The sequence below is a fragment of the Vulpes vulpes genome, chromosome 15 (assembly GCF_048418805.1).
Source record: "Vulpes vulpes isolate BD-2025 chromosome 15, VulVul3, whole genome shotgun sequence".
Lineage (NCBI taxonomy): Eukaryota > Metazoa > Chordata > Mammalia > Carnivora > Canidae > Vulpes > Vulpes vulpes.
In genome coordinates, this window is record NC_132794.1 from 70,419,079 (window position 1) to 70,441,278 (window position 22,200).

General features: G+C 44.3%; 1 protein-coding gene across 3 annotated transcripts in view; it reads left to right on the top strand.

The window, feature by feature from the left end:
• The first annotated feature begins 401 nt into the window (after nt 1-401).
• DIS3L (DIS3 like exosome 3'-5' exoribonuclease) overlaps nt 402-22,200 on the top strand; it is a 33,284-nt gene continuing 11,485 nt past the window's right edge. Inside the window, exons 1-7 of one of the 3 annotated variants that reach the window (XM_072738866.1) lie at nt 402-527; nt 1,984-2,137; nt 12,372-12,500; nt 15,085-15,220; nt 18,144-18,320; nt 19,573-19,651; nt 20,552-20,731. In XM_072738866.1, coding sequence (XP_072594967.1) covers nt 2,019-2,137; nt 12,372-12,500; nt 15,085-15,220; nt 18,144-18,320; nt 19,573-19,651; nt 20,552-20,731 — 820 coding nt within the window. In that variant the 5' untranslated portion in view covers nt 402-527; nt 1,984-2,018. Of the gene's footprint in view, nt 646-1,983; nt 2,138-12,371; nt 12,501-15,084; nt 15,221-18,143; nt 18,321-19,572; nt 19,652-20,551; nt 20,732-22,200 lie in introns of those variants that run through there. The other 2 variants (XM_072738867.1, XM_026010422.1) reach the window with 2 other exon arrangements.

The following is a 22,200-nucleotide window of genomic DNA, read 5'->3' on the forward strand; positions in this document are numbered from 1 at the left end:
ATGCTGGGCTGGCAGCGTTTCTGGCTTCTTCGGCGGAATCTTTTAGCTCTTTTAAGAAAGCAAGAGCGAGGAACAGAGGACACTAACTAGTTAATTCCCCCACCCTGCAGCGCCTATGCCCATAAGGACCTGGAGGGGGGGTGGAAATAAATGTCCAAGAATCCTTCAGGGTTGCACCCAATCTTGCAGATTGCTTCCACGCAGTCTACATATGTTGTCTCCCCAGGGCGTTTTATTTTGGGGACGCTTCCTCCTCTCCCTAACCGCCCCCCCTCCGGGGGCATCGGTGGGCAGGGGGCAAACTGAGGCGGGGCCGGCTGCAGCTCCGGGGCCCCTCGCGGCGCTCCTGCGGCTGCAGCGCCGCCCGGGAGCCCGCGCAGACCAGGCCGGGCCGAGGGGCGGGCCCGGAGCCGCGGCCTCGCTTCCGCCCGCGCCGCGCCCGCCTCCTCCCGGCAGCTCCCCGGGCGGCCTCCGGGCCGGGCCGAGCCGCGCCGAGCGCCGGCGTCATGCTGCAGAAGCGGGAGAAGGTGCTGCTCCTGAGGACCTTCCAGGGCCGGACGCTGCGCATCGTGCGGGAGCACTACCTGCGGCCCAGCGTGCCCTGCCACAGCCCGCTCTGCCCGCAGCCCGCCGCCTGCCGCAACGGTCCGGGGCCGGGCCGGGCGGGCGCGGGGCGCGGGGCGCGGGGCGCGGGGCGCGGGGCCAGGCCGCTGCTCCCGGGGCTCTGCACCCCGCGCCCCATCAGGCGCAGGGCCCGAGAGCCCGGCGCCCCCACGGCCCAGGGGCCTGGCGACCGAGGCTCGAGGGGGGGGGGGGCGGGTGCAGGGCCTGCCTCTAATGCCCCGGGACGGCGCACTGGTGGAATGGGGGGTGCCGAGCGGTGAGAGGCGGGGCGAGGCACCGCGCTGCTGCTCCTTCCACACTTCCAACTCCCCACCAGTTTTAAATATTTTATTTATTTATTAATGAGACACAGAGGTGGGAGGCAGGGACACAGGCAGAGGGAGAAGCAGGCCCCACGAAGGGAGCCCGACGCGGGACTCGATCCTGGGTCTCCAGGGTCACGCCCTGGGGCAAAGGTGGCGCCAAATGGCTGAGCCGCCCAGCCAGCCCGCATGCCTCAGACTGGGGGACAGCCGGCTGCCCTAAAATGTGTCGACTGTCTGGGCCCGGAAGGTTGCACAGGAAGGCCTTGGGGACGTTGGATTTGGAGCCGCTGTGCGCTAACCTTCCCGGCCACCCCCCGCTTGGTTTCTCAGCTGCAAGGGTGGCCCCGGTTGAGCTGGGAAGATCCCTCCCTGGTGGGAGAGGAGCAGGGCCGTGTGTATGTGTGTGTGTTTGGGGGAGAGGGGGGTCCTTCTCGGAGAGTATTTGGAATCCTCAGTTTATGGTCAAGGTGAACATTTCGGTTGCAGCTTGGCTCAGCCCGCTCCCGGAGATTGCAGGCCGCGCGGAAAGCCTAACCCCTGCCCTTGCCGAGCACTGAGCACCTTTTCTAGTCGATGCCGGCTTTCTGGCCCCTGGAGACTTCGGAGCATGTACACGGGCTTGATTCAGAACCCACTTGAAATTGCTAGGCAGAAACAAGTGGTTAACATATATATTTCAGGGGACCTCCCCCCCCCATTTGAATGTGAGTGTATGTCAGTCCCTTAACAAATACATATTTAAGGTGTGCTGAAGATGTTTGCTTTTAAAAAATTTCATCTTCTGCACCACTGGCAACACCATAAACCACGCTGAGCTTTTGCTTTGCGCAGCTTCAGAAAAATGAAGCTGCTGGATTCACCTGAACTTTGGACCTCTCCCAAAGCAGATGTGTCCTGTCCTTTAAAAACTTCAAGGTGGAAAAAAAAAAACCACTTCAAGGTGTAGTTGAGACTGGGAGTTATTTTTGTAGAGTGGAGCACCTTGACGCTGAAATAGGAATAAGCCAAGTTTGCAAATGTTGTCTAATTGCTTACCTTTTGAATTATGTTTTAGATGGGAAACTCTTGTCTAGTGACGTGACTCATTACATGATCCCAGATTGGAAAGTTGTTCAAGATTACCTGGAGATCCTTGAGTTCCCAGAGTTGAAGGGAATTATTTTCATGCAGACGGCTTGTCAAACCGTGCAGCATCAAAGAGGTCGCAGGTATCCATTTTGCATTATTTTTTATTTCTATACAGCATATTTTTCTTTTCCCCTTTAGAAAAAGGTCCCTTGTTGGCGGGAATGGGGAGGAATTCGTTATTTTGTCAGAAAGGACTTTTTGAGCTAATTTGGTATTCTCTTCGCTGGTGAGGAATGCAGTGACATTATTTTATATTTCTGCTTCAACACCTGGCCAAGAGATCTGACTATAGATCAATAAACTGCAGTGTCCCTGGTATATAGGTATTTAAGATTCTTGGCTTTGGGTTTGCATTTATTTTTTAGATGTATTGTTTCAAAAGCCTACCCTTTTGTGTGTGGGGGGGAGGGGACTATTTTATTTTTACATTTTAAACTGTTTATTATGGGTGTAAATTGTACTTGTAGTGATTTATTTATTTAAGGAAAGCAGAAATAACTTGCTTTATTTTTACATTACTAGTATAACTACCAACCATACTCATTGTATTTGCTAAACAAAGGACTTCTGATTAAAATCACTCTAAAATGATTGCCTTATACCTAAATGAAGAACAATTGTTCACCTTTTAGACAAATATCTAAAACATGGCTTTGCCTCATTTAACATTGGTAAAGGATTTATGGTTCGAACATGAAGACTGCATGGAAACAGCATATTGGAATTATACATCCAACCTCTTAACACCCCTAGTTATTTAAAGAGAAGAAACTGTGTGTTTACTCTTTTTTAAATGTGGTTTCTTCAGACTTTGGTGGTAAAAGATGAAGTATGTTTATTTGTGTGTGAAAATGATGAGTTGTCCTTACATGCTCAGTTCAAAAAAAATGTACATTAACTAGATTGCAGATTTTTCAGATAGAATATTTTTAAATGAGTTTGAAGTTGATTTTGCTGAGACACAAAGATATAGATGTTTATTCACATTCGGGTTTGAATGCTGTTCCAGGTGTCGTATTTCAATTTCTGCTACTAAAATCAATTTGTTGCTATCATTTGGATTGCAAGCACTCTGCCGAGCCTTTTCAACTTCTGTTTTCTGAAATATTTTTAATATTAAGAGTTGTTTTAAAAGCCAATTCCTAGGACATTCAAAAGCAAAGAATTGGAATTTAAATGTCTTTTCTCCTGAACATTTCAAAAGTAGTTAACTTGATGAAAAACTATTGGTTTTCCACCGCTTTACTCTGTACCTAAATAAACTAAATGTGAGAGCAAAGGATGAGGAGTTGTGAAATAGATGGGTCTGATAACACCTTGGTTTTCCCATCTGATATGCACATTGTGAGCTCATAGTTCTAGGCTTTATGAAATACAAAAAGAAATTCTAGTGACCCTCCAACAACGTGGGGATTAGGGGCTTGGACCCCTGCATAGGGGAAAATACATGTATGACTTTTGATTCCCCCAAAACTTAGCTAACAGTCTGCTGTGGACCAGAATCCTTACCGACAGCATAGTCGATTAATATATATTTTATATGTTATGTACATTACAGGTTATATACCATATTCTTGCAATAAAGTAAGCTAGAGAGAACATTATTTTAAAAAACCATAATGAAAAAAAAAATAAAAAAAAATAAATAAATAAAAAATAAAAAACCATAATGAAGGAGCACATGGGGGGCTCAGTCGGTTGAGCATCTGCCTTCAGCTCAGATCATGATCCCTGGGTCCTGGGATTGAGCCCCCCCCAGAAGGCTCCCTGCTCAAAGAGGTGTCTGCCTCTCCCTCTGCGCCCCCCTCCCCACTCATGGTCTCTTGCACCAGCTTTCTCAAATAAATAAAATCGCTTTTCTGTTAAGATTTTATTTATTTACTTGAGAGACTACAAGTAAAGGGGAGGAGCAGAGGGAGAGGGAGAAGCAGACCTCCCCACTGAGCAGGGAGCCGTTAGTGGGCGGGGGCTTGATCTCTGGACCCCAGGATCGTGACCTGAGCCAAAGGCAGACGCTTAACCAACTGAGACACCCAGGCACCCCCTAAATAAATAAAATATTTTTTTAAAAAAGAAAGAAAACCATAATGTAGAGAAAAAAACAGTTACACTGCTATACTGTATTTACCAAAAAATATCCACCTATAAATGGACCCCCCGTAGTTCATACGAGGGTTGTTCAAGGATCAACTGTATCAGTCCCTCTCTCAACAAAGCTGTTGTCTTGTTGGGGTCAAATGCAATGAGGTTAAGGGGACACGCATTACGCAGGCCGTATGACTTAATATGGACTGTGCAAAGTGCAGAGGTAAATATGGGGTGTGAGGGTTTAGCCAGAAAGCCCTCTGAAGGAAGTAGGTTTAAGATCGATTTTTAAAGCAGGGGTCATGAATGTAACTGAAGAGAAAGGAGAGACAGGAAAAGGATTCAACAAGTTTGGGACTTCGTGCTTTGTTTACCTGGTAAGCAACCAGCAGTTATATTCAGGTTCAAACAGCTAAATGACCAAATTACCTAAACCCTAAAAAGTGTCATATATCAAAAGCTAACTTTATAATTGATCACAGCCCTTGAATGTAGAAGATCCAGGGAATTTGCTGTATTAATTTGAACTTCGTTAAGTGTTAAGTGTAAGTCACTGGATTTTTTTTTAATTTATTTATGATAGTCACACACACACACACACACACAGAGAGAGAGACAGAGACACAGCAGAGGGAGAAGCGGGCTCCATGCACCAGGAGCCCGACGTGGGATTCGATCCTGGGTCTCCAGGATTGCGCCCTGGGCCAAAGGCAGGTACTAAACCGCTGCGCCACCCAGGGATCCCCATTGGATTTTTTATATTTAATCATAAGTGGCCTACAGGAGGCTCCCTGGTGTTTTGCTTTATTTAAAATGTTTTCTTTTGTTTTTCCTTCCTTCCTTGGAGATTTTTGTGATGCTAATCAATAATTCATTCTATTTGATATGCTTTTAGGAACATTTGTGCTTAAAAAAAGCTTTGTCAGTTAAAATACCTGGTTGCTCTAGTGTCTGGTATAAGGATGCCTTGCTTTCTCCTTTTGACCCCCTCCTGAATTCCTTCATTATAGCTTTAGAGTCTCAACAGTTAACATCTCTGTTTCTCAGTATATAACATACAAAATATTATAGTTGGAGAGGATCTAAGAGATCAAATGATCTGACTCCCCTCCAATATATCATTGTAACTTAGCATGAGTAATGTTATTGCCTTTGTTTCTAAAAGAATTTTTATCAACTTTTTTTTTTCCTGGACACCCAGTCTTAATTTGCTTTATTGTATTGTTATTTAAACATGTTTAAACATAGATCTAGATGTAAAGTCCTCATGCTTAAGTACTTACTGCAGCCCTAAACCCAAATTGGACCTTCAAATTAAATAAACAAAGCTTACAAAATAAGAAAACTGCAAATGAACACTAATTTACTGTGACAGGTGACATTGTTCTACTGAAATGAAATCACCGGAGTTGAGTTTCACAATAATAAAAAGACACGGCCTCTAATCTGGTTCTGTATTTAATATGATTTTACATTATGATTTCAATAGTATCAATGCAGAAAATGCCTGTTCTCCTAAGTATATTATAGAAAACATTGTGAAAAAAATCACGTTTTTGATGGTTCAGCATGAGCACATCTTCTGCGTAACTGACTGTCGTCACACGCTTGTTCAGTGAGGGATCATTTGATGACTCTGTGAGTCTTGTCCACTGCATTCATGCCGGTATGTAGGTGTTCATCTGTTCATTCAACAAATAGTTACCGAAAGACATGCTGGAAACTGTGCTAGCAGTGGGGATGCCATGGTGAACAAAAGCAGACGTGGTGTTGGGGGAGACAGGTGGTACTCAGATAATCATGCAAACAGGTGGGGGACTGCAGCTGTGCCAAAAGCTCTGAGGGATAGGTGCTTGGTTCCAGAAGAGCCCAGATTAGTCAGGCAAGAAAAAGCTTCCCTGAGGGAGATGCCTCCGCCGGGCTCTAAGGGGTGGGTAGATGTAAACCAGGCAAAGGAGAAAAGCTGTCCACGTAAGGGGGCTGCTGTGCAGGGTCATGGGGAGGGAGATTTGCTCCATTCAGGGAACTAAAAGAAGACCCTGGGGTGGATAATGGGTCTCAGGGATGTTGGTGAAGGGCTGTAAGCAGGGCAGGATCCTATGTATGATCAAATTCCTTATTTGAAAAGATGACTAGACTGGTGGAGAAAAGGCTGTGATTTTTTTTAAGTTTTTATTTATTTATTCATAAGAGACACCCAGAGAGAGGCAGAGACATAGTGGAGGGAGAACAAGGCTCCCCATGGGGAGCCCAATGCGGGACTCGATTCCAGGACCCTGGGATCACAACCAGAGCCAAAGGCAGATGCTCAACCACTGAGCCACCCAGGTGCCCTGAAGAGGCTATGACTTTAGTTCACATGAGAGATGTTGGAAAGAAATAGATATTTCCAACAGCCTCTTAGTAGGTAAAAGTCTGTAGATCTTTCTCAGTCTTTAATCCAGAGAATTGAAAATGTATCCATGCAAAATTTGTACTATAATGTTCATAGCAATTTTATTCATAATAGCCCCCCAAATGGAAACGGACCCAAATGTCCACAACTGATAATGATTACACAAAATGTGCTTTATCCATATAGTGGGCTACTAGTCAACCATGAAAGGAGTGAAGCACTGGCATGTGCTACAACATGGATGAATCTTGAAAATATTATGCTTGCTGAAAGAAGCCAGCCACACAAAGTCATTTTTGTATGATTCCATTTATATGAAATGCCTCGAATAGGTAAATCCAAGAGACAGAAAATAGACTCATGGTTGCCAGGGGCAGGGGAATGAGGAATATTGTTAGTGGATCTAAGTTTCTTTTTGTTTCTTTTCTTTCTTTTTTTTTTTTTTATTTATGATAGTCAGAGAGAGAGAGAGAGAGAGAGAGAGGCAGGCTCCGTGCACCGGGAGCCCGATGTGGGATTCGATCCCCGGTCTCCAGGATCGCGCCCTGGGCCAAAGGCAGGCGCTAAACCGCTGCGCCACCCAGGGATCCCCTAAGTTTCTTTTTGGAGTGATAAAATGTCTGGACTTGGTGGTGATGGTTGCATAACTCCGTGACTATACAAAATACTATGGAATTGTATGTTTTAAAGGGATAATTTTAGGGATGCCTGGGTGGCTCAGTTGGTTAAGCGTCTGCCTTCAGCTTGGGTCATGATCCCAAGGTCCTGGGATCGAGTCCTATGTTGGGTTCCCTGCTCAGTGGGGAGCCTGCTTCTCCCTCTTCCTCTGCCTACTGCTATCCCTGCTTGTGCTCACTTGCACTCTCTCTCTGTCAAATAAATAAAAGCTTAAAAAAATAAAAGAAGTAAAAGGGTAATTTTATGGTATATGAATTATATCTCTTAGTTAAGCTGTTATTTAAAACAAATAAAACCTGGGCACTGGGCGACTCAGTTGGTGTTGAGTTTCAGCCTTCGGCTCAGGTCATGATCACAGACAGGGATCTGTGATCTGCATCTGCATCTCCCTCTCCCTCTGCCTGCCACTCTCCCTGCTTGTGTGCGCACGCTTTCTTTCTGTCTCTGTCTCTGTCTCTGTCTCTCTGTAATAAGTAAATAAAATCTTTAAAAATAAATACATAAATAAAAAATAAAATAAAATAAGTAAAACCTATAAAACTCAGTAATGGAGTTAGATGTGTAAGGGGAAGGAGAAGGTGGTGTCAAGGCTAACACCAAGGTTTCTGGTTTGACTGTATAGAAAGGGAGCGCTGGAGGAAGTCGAGGGCTGGAGCTAGAAGTTGTGAGTCTGAGGTTGTCTTTGAGGCTTCCAAATGGCAGTGCAGTTAGAGGGCATTCAGAAGGTAGAAAATATATGCCTTTGAAAATGTTTTAAGAGTACCACCTAGGGGCATCTGACTGGCTTAGTACCATGTGTAACTCTTGATCTTTAGTCATAAGTTCATGCCCCACACTGGGTATAGAGTTTACTTTAAAAAAAAAAAAAAAAAAGCATTACACAGACTTTCAAAATTCTTGTGGGAAACTCTGGAGCTCCAGGATAGCTCAATCTGAAGAGCATGTGACTCTTGATCTCAGATTTGTGAGTTTGAGCCCCCCGTTGGATGTAGAGATATTTAAATACATAAAACTTCAGAAAAAACAATTTTTAAGATTTTATTTATTTATTTATGAGAAACACAGAGAGAGAGAGAAAGAGGCAGAGACACAGGCAGAGAGAGAAGGCTCCATGCAGGGAGCCCGATGCGGGACTCTATCCAGGGATTCCAGGATCATGCCCTGGGCAGAAGGCAGATGCCCAACCACTGAGCCACCCAGATGTCTCTAGAAAAAAGTTCTTGTACAAAATCCAAAGACCTGTGAGGGTAAGTCTACATAAGAGACCTTAGCAGGGTTCTGCAAAAACTGGTTGAAGAAACACAGCATTGTACATCTCCCAACTGGTTGTGGGATGCCCACTTCTAATCCCCAGAGAATATAAGCAGCAGGAAGAGAGGACATTGCATCAGTAGGTGAGATCATCCTTGAATGAAAATAGTACAAAAAGCAATCTAAGGAAGGTAAGCATGGCCATACCCTGAAGAAATTATTTGAACTATTCAAATAATAGAGAATTGGGGAATGCAAGTCCAGGGAAACTACAGTTCTTCTGGAAATTTTATTTATTTATTTATTTATTTAAATTTTTATTTTTTTTTTAAGATTTTATTTATTCATGAGAGACACAGAGAGAGAGGCAGAGACATAGGCAGAGGGAGAAACAGGTTCCTTGCGAGGAGCCTGATGCAGTACTTGATCCCAGGACCCCAGGATCATGACCTGGGCCAAAGGCTCAACCACTGAGCCACCCAGGCACCCAAGACTGGAATTTTTAAACCTTCAGATCACTTTATTGTACTTGACTGTCTGAAACTGCTGTTCTCGTATCATTCAGGCCAAACTTGTCCAAGGCACCATGATGCTCTGTGCTGGCTCTATGGAGGATACTCATATATCTAACCCCATCGTATGCACCACCAGCCCTGACTAGCAAAAAATATGACTATATTGTATGTGTGCACTATTAAATTACAGCCAGAAGCCCACATGCCTACAAGAAAACCCGACTGTCGCACTCAGAGTGATTCACTTTTTCCTGCTTTCTCCATTAATATTCTTGTACCATTTGTTCATTCATCTTATCTGGCTGATAGGTAGCTGACAAATGGAAGCATGCACGACAAGTCTATGGAAAATATATGGGAACGAAACTTTAAATTGAGAACATTTCTTTCTGTTAAGTTCTATATTTTGCTGTGTCATTCCTATAATTTGGTGGTAAACGCCCTGAGTCTAGCTTGTGGAACGTCAGTATCTGGGGAGGATGGGATTGGAGAATCCTTGGGTCCAAAGTACAGGTGCCCTAAACAAGTCCAGGGGTATGTGTGGAGCTAGCAAAACAGTCACCAGGTTCCAAAAATGTCCGGGTTGGTCTGGACACACCAATGTCTTGTAGCTGGATCGCTGTTGTCACAAAGTTGGGAGTTTCAGGATGCCTGGGTGGCTCAATGATTGAGCGTCCACCTTTGGCTTAAGTCGTGGTCCTGGGATCAAGTCCGGCACATAAGGCTCCTTGCAGGGACCCTGCTTCTCCCATGTCTCTGCCTCTCTCTCTGTTTCTTGTGAATAAATAAATAAAATCTAAAAAATAATAATTAAAAAAAAACAATTGGAATTCACTTAAGCATTTGGAAAATGTTTATTGGGCGCATGAACCATACTGCCTACCATCCTGAACTTTCTGTCCCATCTCTTCCTTTGAGTCCTTTGTCTAGCTAACTCTCATTCATCCTTCTCTCAGGTGTCACCTCTTCCCTGATGCCTTCCCTAGACCTCCCATGGTCTTGTCACACCCTGCACTTTTCTCCTCAGAGCACTTCTCCCACTGCAATGGGTGGTCCTGTTTGTTTGTTTTTTTCTACCTAGCCTATTTTTTTAAATTGTGGTGAATGTATATAGCGTAAGATTTACCATTTTAACCATCTTTACGTGTATAGTGGCATTGAGTACATTCACATTTCCTGCAACTGTCACCACCATCCCCTCCAGAACTTTTCTCCCATTAACCAACCACTAACTCCCCACTTACCCCTCCTTCAAGCCCCAGGCAACAACCATTCTTTCTATCTCTATAAATTTGATTAAATACCTCATGTAGGTAGAATCATACAGTATTTGTCCTTTTGTGTCTGGCTTATTTCACTTAACATCTCCAAGATTTATCCATGTGGTAGGATGTCTCAGAACTTACTTTTTAAAGACTTAGTAATATTCTCTTGTATGTGTACAGCACATTTTGTTTATCCATCCATCCATCATTGGACACTTTGGTTGCTTCGTCGGTTACTTTTGGCTATTGTGAAGAATGCTGCCATGGGGATCCCTGGGTGGCGCAGCGGTTTGGTGCCTGCCTTTGGCCCAGGGCGCGATCCTGGAGACCCGGGATCGAATCCCACGTCGGGCTCCCGGTGCATGGAGCCTGCTTCTCCCTCTGCCTATGTCTCTGCCTCTCTCTCTCTGTGTGTGTGACTATCATAAATAAATAAATAAATAAATGAATGAATGAATGAATGAATGAATGAATGCTGCCATGAACATCAGGATAAGAATATCTCTTTGAGGGGCACCTGGGTGGCTGAGTGGTTGAGCATCTGCCTTTGGCTCAGGGCGTGATCCTGGAGTCCTAGGATTGAGTCCTGTGTTGGGCTCCCTGCGGGGAGCCTGCTTTTCCCTCTGCCTGTGTCTCTGCCTCTCTCTGTGTGTCTCTCAAGAATAAGTAAATAAAGTCTTTCCTAAAAAAATAAAATAATTTTTAAAAACGTAAAAAAAAAATCTTTTATTGCTTAAGAGATAAGTGTTCATTTAAAAACATTAATGCATTACAGAAATGTATAAAGCAGAAAGTGCGAGTCTTCCCCTTGCCCCCGTGCAGGGACAGCTGCTGTGAGCAGGGTTGTGTAGACTCTTCTGTGCCTACTCTAAGAGGTCTTAAAAATGACTTTAAATATATCTCTGTGAAAGTGGGAAAATCACCAATTAGATATGTTCTAGACCCTTCTGAGTTGGGGGCGGGGCAGCTTTCATTTGTATAAGTAGGATGCCCTTAAGGAAAGCTGCCATTCACAGACCTGAAACTAAACCCTTTTGTGTATTATGAAATTGTAGAAGTGCCATTACTTGATGATACTTTTAAAAATAACTCAAAATTAGAATCACCAAGAAAACAAAATCAGTGTTTCTTGTTTTCTCATTAAGCATTAAGACGACACAGATATTGGTGATGAGCATTTATTCAAAGAAGAGAAGTTGGAGAGTTTTAGTGCTTTAATGAAAAGATCTGTTTTTTTAAGAATCCATGGCAGCAGGCTGGAGGTGGGAATGGAAGGGCACAAATTTTATTACATTAAAACACATGTTAAATGCCAATCATCTACCTTGGATGATTTATATGTTAATTTATCATCTGATTTTAATATCAATCCATTTTTTAAATAAACAATTGGCTTCCTTTAAGATAACTGTGAACCTTTTCTGTATTTCATATTACCCAGTCTATTGAAAAACACCTTCTTAAAAAAAAAAGAAAAAAGAAAAGCATCGTCTTAGAAACCAACCCATAGGAAGCTGCGTATTTGATGTGAGATTTTGTCTGGCATCACTGGAAGGATCTCCTGATGGGACAAACCTTAAAACTTTGTTAGTTATCTGACAGATGAAGCTGGCCCTCATTCATGTAAATGAGGCAGCTGCATAAATAAAATTCACAGATAAATCCCCAAACTTATTCCCTTTCCCATATCCTTTTCCAGGCTGCAAGCAAATATAAAATACACTCATGCCTAATGCCATTTGTAGAACAAAATGAGGTACAGAAATAAAGTGCTAAACCCTGCTTGCCTCTGGTCTTCAGAGAGCCTTTGAAGAGGGGGCTGTATGGCGCAGGCTCAAATAATTCCGTTATTAATGGCCAGAAGTCTAGAAGGGGAAAGGGCAGGGGTGATTGATCCACAAGCTAATTAATGAGGTCCTGCATAAGCACATTCTAGCAGGCAAAATTGAGAAACAACAACCTAGTAGTACTACACATACTAAGGCCAATATATATAAGTGTTTCTTGGGTTTTAAAGAATCAATCTTTTGTCCTAAAATGCTTCGTCTTCTTTGATCCTTAGCAGGACCTGGCAGTAGATGAGTATCTGCTATGTCAGATTTATTTTTCTCTTCTGTGTCCCAAGACAGTACAACAAATTGCGAAACCTCCTAAAGGATGCACGTCATGATTGCATTCTCTTTGCTAATGAATTCCAGCAGTACTGCTATCTCCCTCGGGAAAGAGGAGAATCCATGGAAAAGTGGCAGACCAGGTATGGCACCACCAAATGGCTGTGAGTTTTGCATGACTCTTTTTAATTTCTTTATCACTGGTTTTCTGGGAGTTGATCTAAATGGTTTGCTAGAATAAACCAGTTATTCTGGAACTATGATCATTACTGAAATAATGTGTCATTATTTTAGCTATATTGTTTGAATACATATATGCTTTAGAAATTGTCATTAGGGAGCTACAGATACTCAGAGTGAGTTTGCCCCAGATCTTAACATTTGGCATTATCATTTTAATGTCTATGTGTGTGTGTGTGTATGTGTATGTATGAGGGAGGAGGAGGCCCACTTTTAAGTGAAGATCATCTCAATTTTTCTGGTACAGGTTGCTCTAATATCCCAACCAGTCTTATTAACCTGAAACGTGTAGGTTAAGGCTGGTAAAGCTGTTTTAGGAAGTATGCTGTTGCCTTTTAGATCTGCCTAAAAGCAGAGCTTGAAGCAAGGAGTTGGGTATGGGTTGTTGATGTGGGAGGTAATTCCCTGAAACAGGAGTGAGGAAGTGGGGATCCCTGGGTGGCGCAATGGTTTGGCGCCTGCCTTTGGCCCAGGGCGCGATCCTGGAGACCCGGGATCGAATCCCACATCAGGCTCCCGGTGCATGGAGCCTGCTTCTCCCTCTGCCTGTGTCTCTGCCTCTCTCTCTCTCTCTCTGTATGACTATCATAAATAAAAAATAAATAAATAAATAATAAAAAATAAAAAAATAAAGGAGTGAGGAAGTGCCTTGGTGTGAGACAGAAGGAGGGAAAGCAGTTCAGGATATGCTACCACTGTAGGAAACTGAGGCTCAGTCCTACTGGGAGCCTCTGAGAAGCTGCATAATATATGCCATAGAAGTCACCTAGAAGAGTGGAGGCGAAGGTGTTAAAGAGACTTCCACCTTTAGCTGAGGATCATTCTACAGGAGTGTTGACTCCACTCATTGGGCCCAGGGTGGGCTAGAAGTGCTGCCCAGCTGCAGCTAAAGTCAGGGGCACAGGGGCTGGGCACCCATAGCCTCTGCTGCACTCTTCTGCAGAGGGCCAAGGAGACCTTAAGCTTTCAAATGTCTTATCCATACAAAATATTAAAATTGTCTTTTTCCGGGGATCCCTGGGTGGCGCAGCGGTTTCGCACCTGCCTTTGGCCCAGGGCGTGATCCTGGAGACCCGGGATCGAATCCCACGTCAGGCTCCCGGTGCATGGAGCCTGCTTCTCCCTCTGCCTGTGTCTCTGCCTCTCTCTCTGTATGTGTGACTATCATAAATAAATAAAAATTAAAAAATAAATAAATAAAATTGTCTTTTTCCTTGTGATTCTTTATCTGTGTAGCCATTAAATATTTAAATCCTCTAAAAAAAAAAAAAGCACTGATGCATACTGAATCCTTAATTATAGTACTAAGTTCCCACAGGGCTTAATACCAGGAAGGAAAAGCAAATCTTTCTCTAGATTAGGTCACATGTGAGTACTTAAAATGATCATACTTACCAACTACACAGGCTTGCACAGAATAGATACTCAGTATATGTTGGCTGAATTTTTTTTTAACTAAATCTTTTTTAAATATTTTAATTTAATTTATATGAGAGAGAGTGAGAGAAAGAGAGCAGGGGAAGGGCAGAGGGAAAGAGAATCTCCAGCAGACTCCATGCTGAGTATGGAGCTGGTCGTAGGGCTCGATTTCATAACCCTGAGATCATGACCTGAGCCAAAACCAAAAGTCAAATGCTTAACCAACTGAGCCACCCAGGCACCCCTAAAACTAAAGGAACCTTACCTAGCATCTTAATTTGCAGCTGGGAAAACAGATGCCTACAGAAACCGATTGTCCAAGTTGATACACATCGTTGGAAACATAATCCAGTCTGGAACACACGTCTTCAGGCCTGGGTTATTTTTTCCAATTTTGATTCTTTTCAGGAACATTTTCACACATTTCATGTGATTCCATACCTTAATGGATTATGATCTTCAGCCATTTGCAGCCTAGTTTTTCTCTTAGCCAGACTTGTTTCTTCATCTTTTAAACCTCTTTTAAACATAGTTTAGCTTGTCACCTGTGTGGTGCTGTGTGTCACAGCTTTCCAACTAAAAGGTATTAAAAGATGACAGAGGGCAGCTCTGGTGGCTCAGCAGTTTAGCGCCTCCTTCAGCCCAGGGCATGATCCTGGAGACCCAGGATCGAGTCCCGCATCGGGCTCCCTGCATGGAGCCTGCTTCTCCCTCTGCCTGTGTCTCTGCCTCTCTCTCTGTGTCTCTCATGAATAAATAAATAAAATCTTAAAAAAAAAAAAAAAAAGATGACAGAGCCTCATGGTTTCTGGGCCACATCAACAAATGAAAGAGGTTGCTGCAAATGGTTGGATGTCTTCGGGAAGAAGAGATGTCAGGTGCTAATTCATCTTTGTATCCCCGCAAGGACCCAACTCAGGACATATTTATAACAGGTGCTCGAGAATTAGTTGTTGAGTGAATGAATAGTTGTCTACATACTGAAGGAGAGAGCATATTAAAAGCCAGGCATGAAGCTTTGAACAGTAGCTTGTCTTGGGAGGGCTCACATGCCCTTTGCTTTTTTAGGAGCATATACAATGCAGCCGTTTGGTACTATCACCATTGCCAGGATAGGATGCCTATCGTCATGGTGACAGAAGATGAAGAGGCAATTCAGCAGTATGGAAGTGAAACAGAAGGAGTGTTTGTGATTTCTTTCAAGGTACTTACATCTGTTGTGTCCGTAAATGTGTCTGTGTGTGTTCATTTACTCCATGGCACCCACAAAGCTCTCTGTCCTGGTGGTAATACAGAAAAGGGACAATGAAGAGTGAAGGAACACTTCAACCAACGAGTGCCATGTCTTTGTTTCTCCCCAACTAAGTAATCTTAGCTTTAGCAAATTTGGGCAAACTCTGTGACTAGAAGACCCATAGCATCTGAGACGTCAGCCCAATAAGCCCCTGTTGACAGTGAACTCGTGTGTAGTTATAACAATAACAATCTTAGTAATGACGATGATGAGAATAGGTTGGATCTTATGAAATTGTCAATAGGTTTTTGACCTAAAAAATGGCAGTTTTACATGGCTCCCCCTAATAGTAATAGCCACTGTTTATCTATGCCAAGGACTATTCTAAGCGTATTGTTTAATTCTTGCTGTAATCCCACGAGGTAGATGTTATTGTCTATATTTTATTGATAAGGAAACTAAAGCACAGAAAGGTTAAGCAACTCACACAAAGTCACCCAGGCAACAAGTGGTGGAACTGAGATTAGAGTCCTGGCATTCTGACTCCAAAGCTCTTACCCACCCTGCTTTGCTGCTTCCCAAATTATTTTATTTATTTATTTATTCATGAGAGACACAGAGAGAGAGAGAGAGAGAGAGAGAGAGGCAGAGACACAGGCAGAGGGAGAAGCAGGCTCCATGCAGGGAGCCCTATGAGGGACTCGATCCCGGGACTCCAGGATCATGCCCTGAGCTGAAGGCAGGCACTAAACCGCTGAGCCACCCAGGGATTCCCTCAAATTATTTTTCTGAGTACACACGCAGCATAGTTTTTAAAGGCCAATCATGTTTTTCTGCTGTTCCTCGCTCTTCCCCACTTAGGAATGTGCATGGGGGTTAATAAGGATAAAGGACAGGGTCATGAGATGTGATATATGAAGGCTGTCACATCAGATCACAGACAGGAATGGTGTTATCAGTGACCTATTCTTGGGCTATGTTAGCAACACAGTTCTCCTATTTTGGGGATACCCTTTGGGAAGGGGGGAAAGCTGTTAATCTCTCAGTAGGTTACTGGTCTCGTCTGTCTTGCCCAGTTGGCCAATCAAGTTCCAGTGGTTGATATTGGTTTTTGATTCAGAACCTAGAGTGAGGCCCTCTATTACCCCTGTCAGTTTACAGAAAGTCAAGTTGGATTTTGAATTGTAGATTCTATAAAAGTTCCCAGGTGCATGTATTGCTAAAGATTTGCCAATAGAATTTTCTTGGCCCTGCTATAAAAAAAAAAGTGTTCTGGTATGCCGGAGAATTCCGGGGGCGCTGGGTATTAATGGCAGTGTCACTTGTTTTTTCAGTGGCAATACATCATGTCTTGTTCCTGCAGAGGACAGTTGACTAAAATTACATTTTTCTAGTTTTTGTTAAAATTACTTTTCTTTGTAGTCCAGCACTATAGTACCGTTTTATTGTGTATAGCATCTCCTAAGCAGACCGTGTGATTGAGGGCTTCATGAAGGCGAATGATAGCAGGGAAAAAAAGAGGTACTGTGGAGTTCAGATGAGAGGGAAGGCCAGAATTTTCTGTGGGGACTTGAAGTTAGCTGGGAAGAGTGGAGACCATATATCCTCGCGAAGAGTTGGTGGAAGCTTGGTGGTGGTAAGTGACCGTAGAATGTGGGTAGTGAGTTAGCAGAGACGGAACTTCTCAAAGGACTAGGGAAAGAAGGGAAGTGATTTGAACAGTTCCCTTAAGTCAGTGGGAGAAATGCTGGTGGTGACGAGAAGGATAATATATTTTCTTTTTAATTCGAGAAAAAAGAGAACGTGCTAGACTCTACCTTAGACTTAAAGTAGAGTGAAAAACACAGGTAAAATTGGTGTTATTTAGTGAGAGCCAACCCCCTGAGGGAGTGTAGTCTGGACGTAGCACAGCCAACGTCAACACACTGTCCTCTTGCGAGTGGTGCCTTGGTGTTTGGCCTAGGGTCTCTCCGACAGAATTACACCAAAAGGTGCAGTAACAGTGTGTGAAGGGGACCCTGGCCACCTGTTTCATTAAGGTCATCACCTTAATACGTATGTCTGTGTGAGGACTGTTAACCACATCTGTGGATGGTCACCAAGGACTTGGTCCTCTGGCAGCTGGGGAAGCAGAGGCCTCAGAAGAATCGAAAACCTTCACTTTGCCACTGTCTGCTAATTTGACATAGCCAGTAGGTGGGGGGAAAGGAGGCATTTCCATAGACACTTTGCTCCTTGCCGTTTTTACATGCTTATTTAAGTCTCTTATAAATTTCAAACATGTCAAGATGAAAAAAACAAAAAACAAGATGAGAATTCACACATAAGAGCTTCTTTTCTCCATTCACCGCAGGCCATTGTCTGCAGTAATGAGATGCTTGTAAAGACAGGCAGGACAAGGATGTGTGCATGCCTGCAGAGAGAGGAGGAGATTTCAAAGTGCAAAGTAAACATTCCATGGTGGGAAGGGCCTTTACTAGGGTTCACTTGGCAAGGCTTCAGGGATTAGTGAGATGGTAAAAAACTAGCCAGTAATGTGAGCCTCGGGGAGGTAATGCTCATTTAACAGCTCTTCAAAAATGCGTGCCAGCAATTCCCATCCAGGACTTTTTGTGAGACTACCAAAAGGAAGAGCCATTATCTTCTTTTTTTTTTTTTTTTTTTTTAAGATTTTATTTATTTATTTATTTGGTAGCACACAAGCAGGGAAAGTAGCAGAGAGACAGAGAAGCAGTCTCCCCATGAGCAGAGAGACCGATAATGCAGGACTCGATCCCAAGACCCTGGGATCATAACCTAAGCCGAAGGCACACACTTAACCGCCTGAGTCACCCACGTGTCCCAAACCACTATCTTTCTGACCATGTTTCTCTAATGCCTTTATTAAATGCAGAATTACCTGGACAACTTTTGGCCTGACTTAAAGGCCGCCCATGAGCTTTGTGACTCCATCCTTCAGTCTCGACGGGAGAGAGAGAATGAGAGTCAGGAGAGCCACGGGAAGGAGTACGCAGAACATCTTCCCCTGGAAGTATTAGAAGCTGGCATTAAATCTGGACGCTACATCCAGGTGAGGGTTGTCCTGAAGCATCAGCGTTGGGACCAGCCCGCATGTTTTCTTCTCTGCTTTATTGGCCATGACAGGCCTTTAATTTCAAAAGTTGTAAATGGGCATGAGTAAGCCAGAGCTGTCAGTGTTTCAGATGATTTGAGAGTCTTTCTTCCTACATGCTTATTTAATTATGGACACCTTGCTGCCTGGTTTGGTGCTACTCTGTAATCTTCTTAATCAGGTTACATATTGAGATCACACAAGCCTTCTAATGCCTCTGGTCTCTGGGAAAGAGACTATATTTTGAATCAAGGTATTTGCCTTTGACAAAATTGTGAAATCGGTGAAATTTGGCTTCTTGGCTCCTTTGCAGTGTCTCTGCCTCTTTCTTTTTATTTATTTATTTATTTATTCATTCATTCATTCATTCATTCATTCATTCATGAGAGACGCAGAGAGCGGGCGGGGGGCAGTGTCTCTGCCTCTTTCAAGGGGGTCATTTGTAGTCCTCCAGGACCCAGAACCCAGAAGCTGTTAAGCTGTATTGATAAGGAATCAGATTATTTTTCAGATTTCAACAGCTTTACATGTGTGTCTGTGTGTGTACAGTTTTATCACATCAGTAGAGTTGTGTATTCACCACCACTATTGAGATACAGCACTGCTCCATCATGAATTTTACATTTTGACAAGCAGCTCAGACAGTTTTCATTCAAGCCAAACTTTGAGAATAGCATGCCAAAGTCCCTCCTAAAGTGTGGGTATTATTATTATTAATTTTATTTATTTATTATTTATTTAGAGAGCAAGGGAGTAGGGGTTAGGGAGGGATAGGTAGAGAGAGAGAACCTTAAGCAGGCTGCATGCCCAGCACGAAATCAAGAGTCAGATATTTAACCAGCTGAGCCACCTAGGTGCCCCTAAAGTATGGACATCTTAAATGAGTATGCCTAGAGACTCTGATGCTTCCAACTCGGTAGTAAAGTTTACAGCATTCCTGGGAGGATATTTTGAGGAAAAAGATTTTTTAAGGACTACTCATCACTTCAGTAAAATACATCCTTTATTGGTATAGCCAAGAATAGTTCAAAATGATGGTATGTTCTCTGGAGAAAAGAGACCTTGGTGATGAATATTTTTCCTAAAGGAAAGGATCACAGACCTTAAAAGAATATTTTGGGTTATTTTCATATACTTTTTGAAAACTGTACCTTTGGAGGCAAAGTGAGCAGTAAAGAAATTTTTCTCTTGATTTTTATTATGATTGTAGGGAATCCTGAATGTCAACAAACACAGGGCGCAGATAGAAGCTTTCGTTCGACTTCAAGGAGCCAGCTGCAAAGATTCAGGTTCAGTATAAGCCTTCCGTAAACTTCCGTACTACATCTTTATTCTGATATTACACGGTGAAGAAAGCAAAGCTGAACCTGCCGTCATGTATGCCATGTCAGGTATTCCCACTCTGGGTGTGTGGGGTCACAGATTGGTGTTTTTTCCCCCTCGAAGTTTATAGTTTCTGATTTTATTGCAATCAGTTTTTAAAGATGAGAACAGCTACATTTTATTGAGTACCTGCTATGTACACATCAGGTACCGTTCTAAGCACTTAACGTAGATACTATAATTATTTTGCACCTTTTATCCATGAAGATACACAAGGTTACACATGAGGAAACTGTAATACAGGGAAACAAAGTCACTTGCCCGAGCTCACACACCTGGTGAGTGGTGGGGCTAGATCTGCTGCTGAGGCAGTTTGGCTTTGATTTTAAGACACTGCCCTATGTGGTCTTGCTGGAATAATTGTAAAAGTGATAAAAAATGAAGAAGATGTGGAAGTAAGTTGTATCATAATAGAATATAGTTCTGAGGGCCTTGATGGCAGGGTGGAAAACACCCAGTGGCTCTCCGGCTGCTGCTCGTGAGTTGGCTGGTGTCCGTGGTTCATCGGCCTGCCGACCACTCCCTGGCTGCGTGGCCTCCAGTGGAATTCTGTGGGCTCACATAGCCTCACGCAGGGGCCTGTTACCTACCGTGAGAGACGGGTGAGGTAGGCCTTATAAAAGCACCTGACGTCATAGGACACGGTGACAGCATTTCTTCATTCCTAACCTGTGGAATGAGGTTTGGCTTCACCTCTGAAGGGGGAGGAAGCTTTTATTTGCAGGGGCGCTGATGAGACGTCAGATTCATGATGTGTGGCATCCCTCGTGGCTTTATGGGGTTTCTGTGTGCCCGCCCAAACACAGGTTTAGTCAGTGACATCCTCATCCACGGGATGAAGGCTCGAAACCGCTCCATTCACGGCGATGTGGTAGTCGTGGAACTGCTCCCTAAAAATGAATGGAAGGGAAGAACCACCGCCCTGTGTGAGAATGACAGCGATGACAAGGCCTCGGGGGACCCCCCGAGTGAGCCCATGCCCACAGGTGAGCCTGCCAGCCGGCCTCCCAACTCACCAGTTTGCCCGTGGGACGTGTATCAGCCCTCTCTGTAACAACCCAGGAATACTACGGTTATCGAGGTTCGGTATCATCTCTTTCCTCCGTTACTAGTTCCCTTTTTCTGTAGATTTATGTTCTTCTCCTCAGCATCCAAATGTGCTGTCGTACCCCCCATCCTAGAACAGAACAAGACCAGAAATCCTCTCAGGTCCCGTGTCCCCTGCAGCTCCTGCCCTTTCCTCTGCCTCGGTGTGTGGCCAGCCTCAGTGGAACCCCTCACCCTGCATTCTCTGCTTCTTCTCTGCCCATTGTCTCCCGAAGCCACTACATGCAGGCGCCCCCCACCCCGCAGAAACCTGTGACCTCTTGTCAAGGGCACCGGTACCTCATTGCCAACAGCCCTCAGCACCTGTAACCCTCAGCAGCCTTTGGCCAGCAAATCACGGCCTCATCTTTGGCTTCTGGGTGCTTCGGCCCCCCTGCTGAGGCTCCTTCTTGGTCCCTTTGCTAGAGCTTCCTATCTTCTAGGCCTCTGGCATGTGCCTGGGCTCCTCGCTGAGTCTCCTTCAGTCCTCTCACTCTGTTGCTCCAGCCGCCAGGGTCGTCTCCTCACTTGTCTCCCTGGATCTGCCCCTGAATGTCCAGTGGGCACCTCCCTTTTAACACACGCCTAATAACAAACTCCTGACTTCTGCCCCCAAACCTGCTCCTCCCCGAGTATTCCTCCTCTCAATAAATGGCAGGTTCATTCTACAGTTGGTCAACCCAAAGCCCCTAAGATTGCCCTTGCCTTTTTCTCTCACTCATCAGCGAGTCCTGGCAGCTCTACCTTGTGTGGCCTGAATGTGGCGGGTCCCCTGCTCCACTGCTCCTGTCCTGATGTGGTCCACTAGAACCCCTTGATGTTATTATCCCAGCCACCTCCTCACTCAGTGGTCTCCTGCTCCCGCCCCTACTCCCAGTGGCCTTTGCTCCACACAGGAGCCAGCCACAGGGGTCCTTTCAAAGGTCTTTGGGTCCTGTCATATCTCTGCTCAGAGTTCTCCAGTGGCTGCCTCCTATTTCTCTAAGAATAACACCCAGAGTCTTTACTGTGGCCTAGAGTCTTGCCAGCTCGGGCTGCCTTCTGTCACTGTCTTCATCATCACTGTCCTCCTGCCGCATTGACCATCTTGCCCTCTGTGCCACTGAAAATGAGCTTTCCCCAAACCTCCTCACACCAACCTCCCTCATTTCAAGTCTCTGCTCAGATTGTCACTTCATTGAAAATAGCTGTCAGTGCTGGCCCTGTATCACTCTGGGTCACCTTACCTGCTTTGTATCTTTCTTGGCAAAAATCACCACCTTCCATGTATTTTTTTTATTGCCTTTTTCCCTCCAGGTGTCCAGACTAGAATATCCACTCTAGAAAATCAAGGACTTTGTCTGTTCTGATACTGCTACATTCCCTTCAC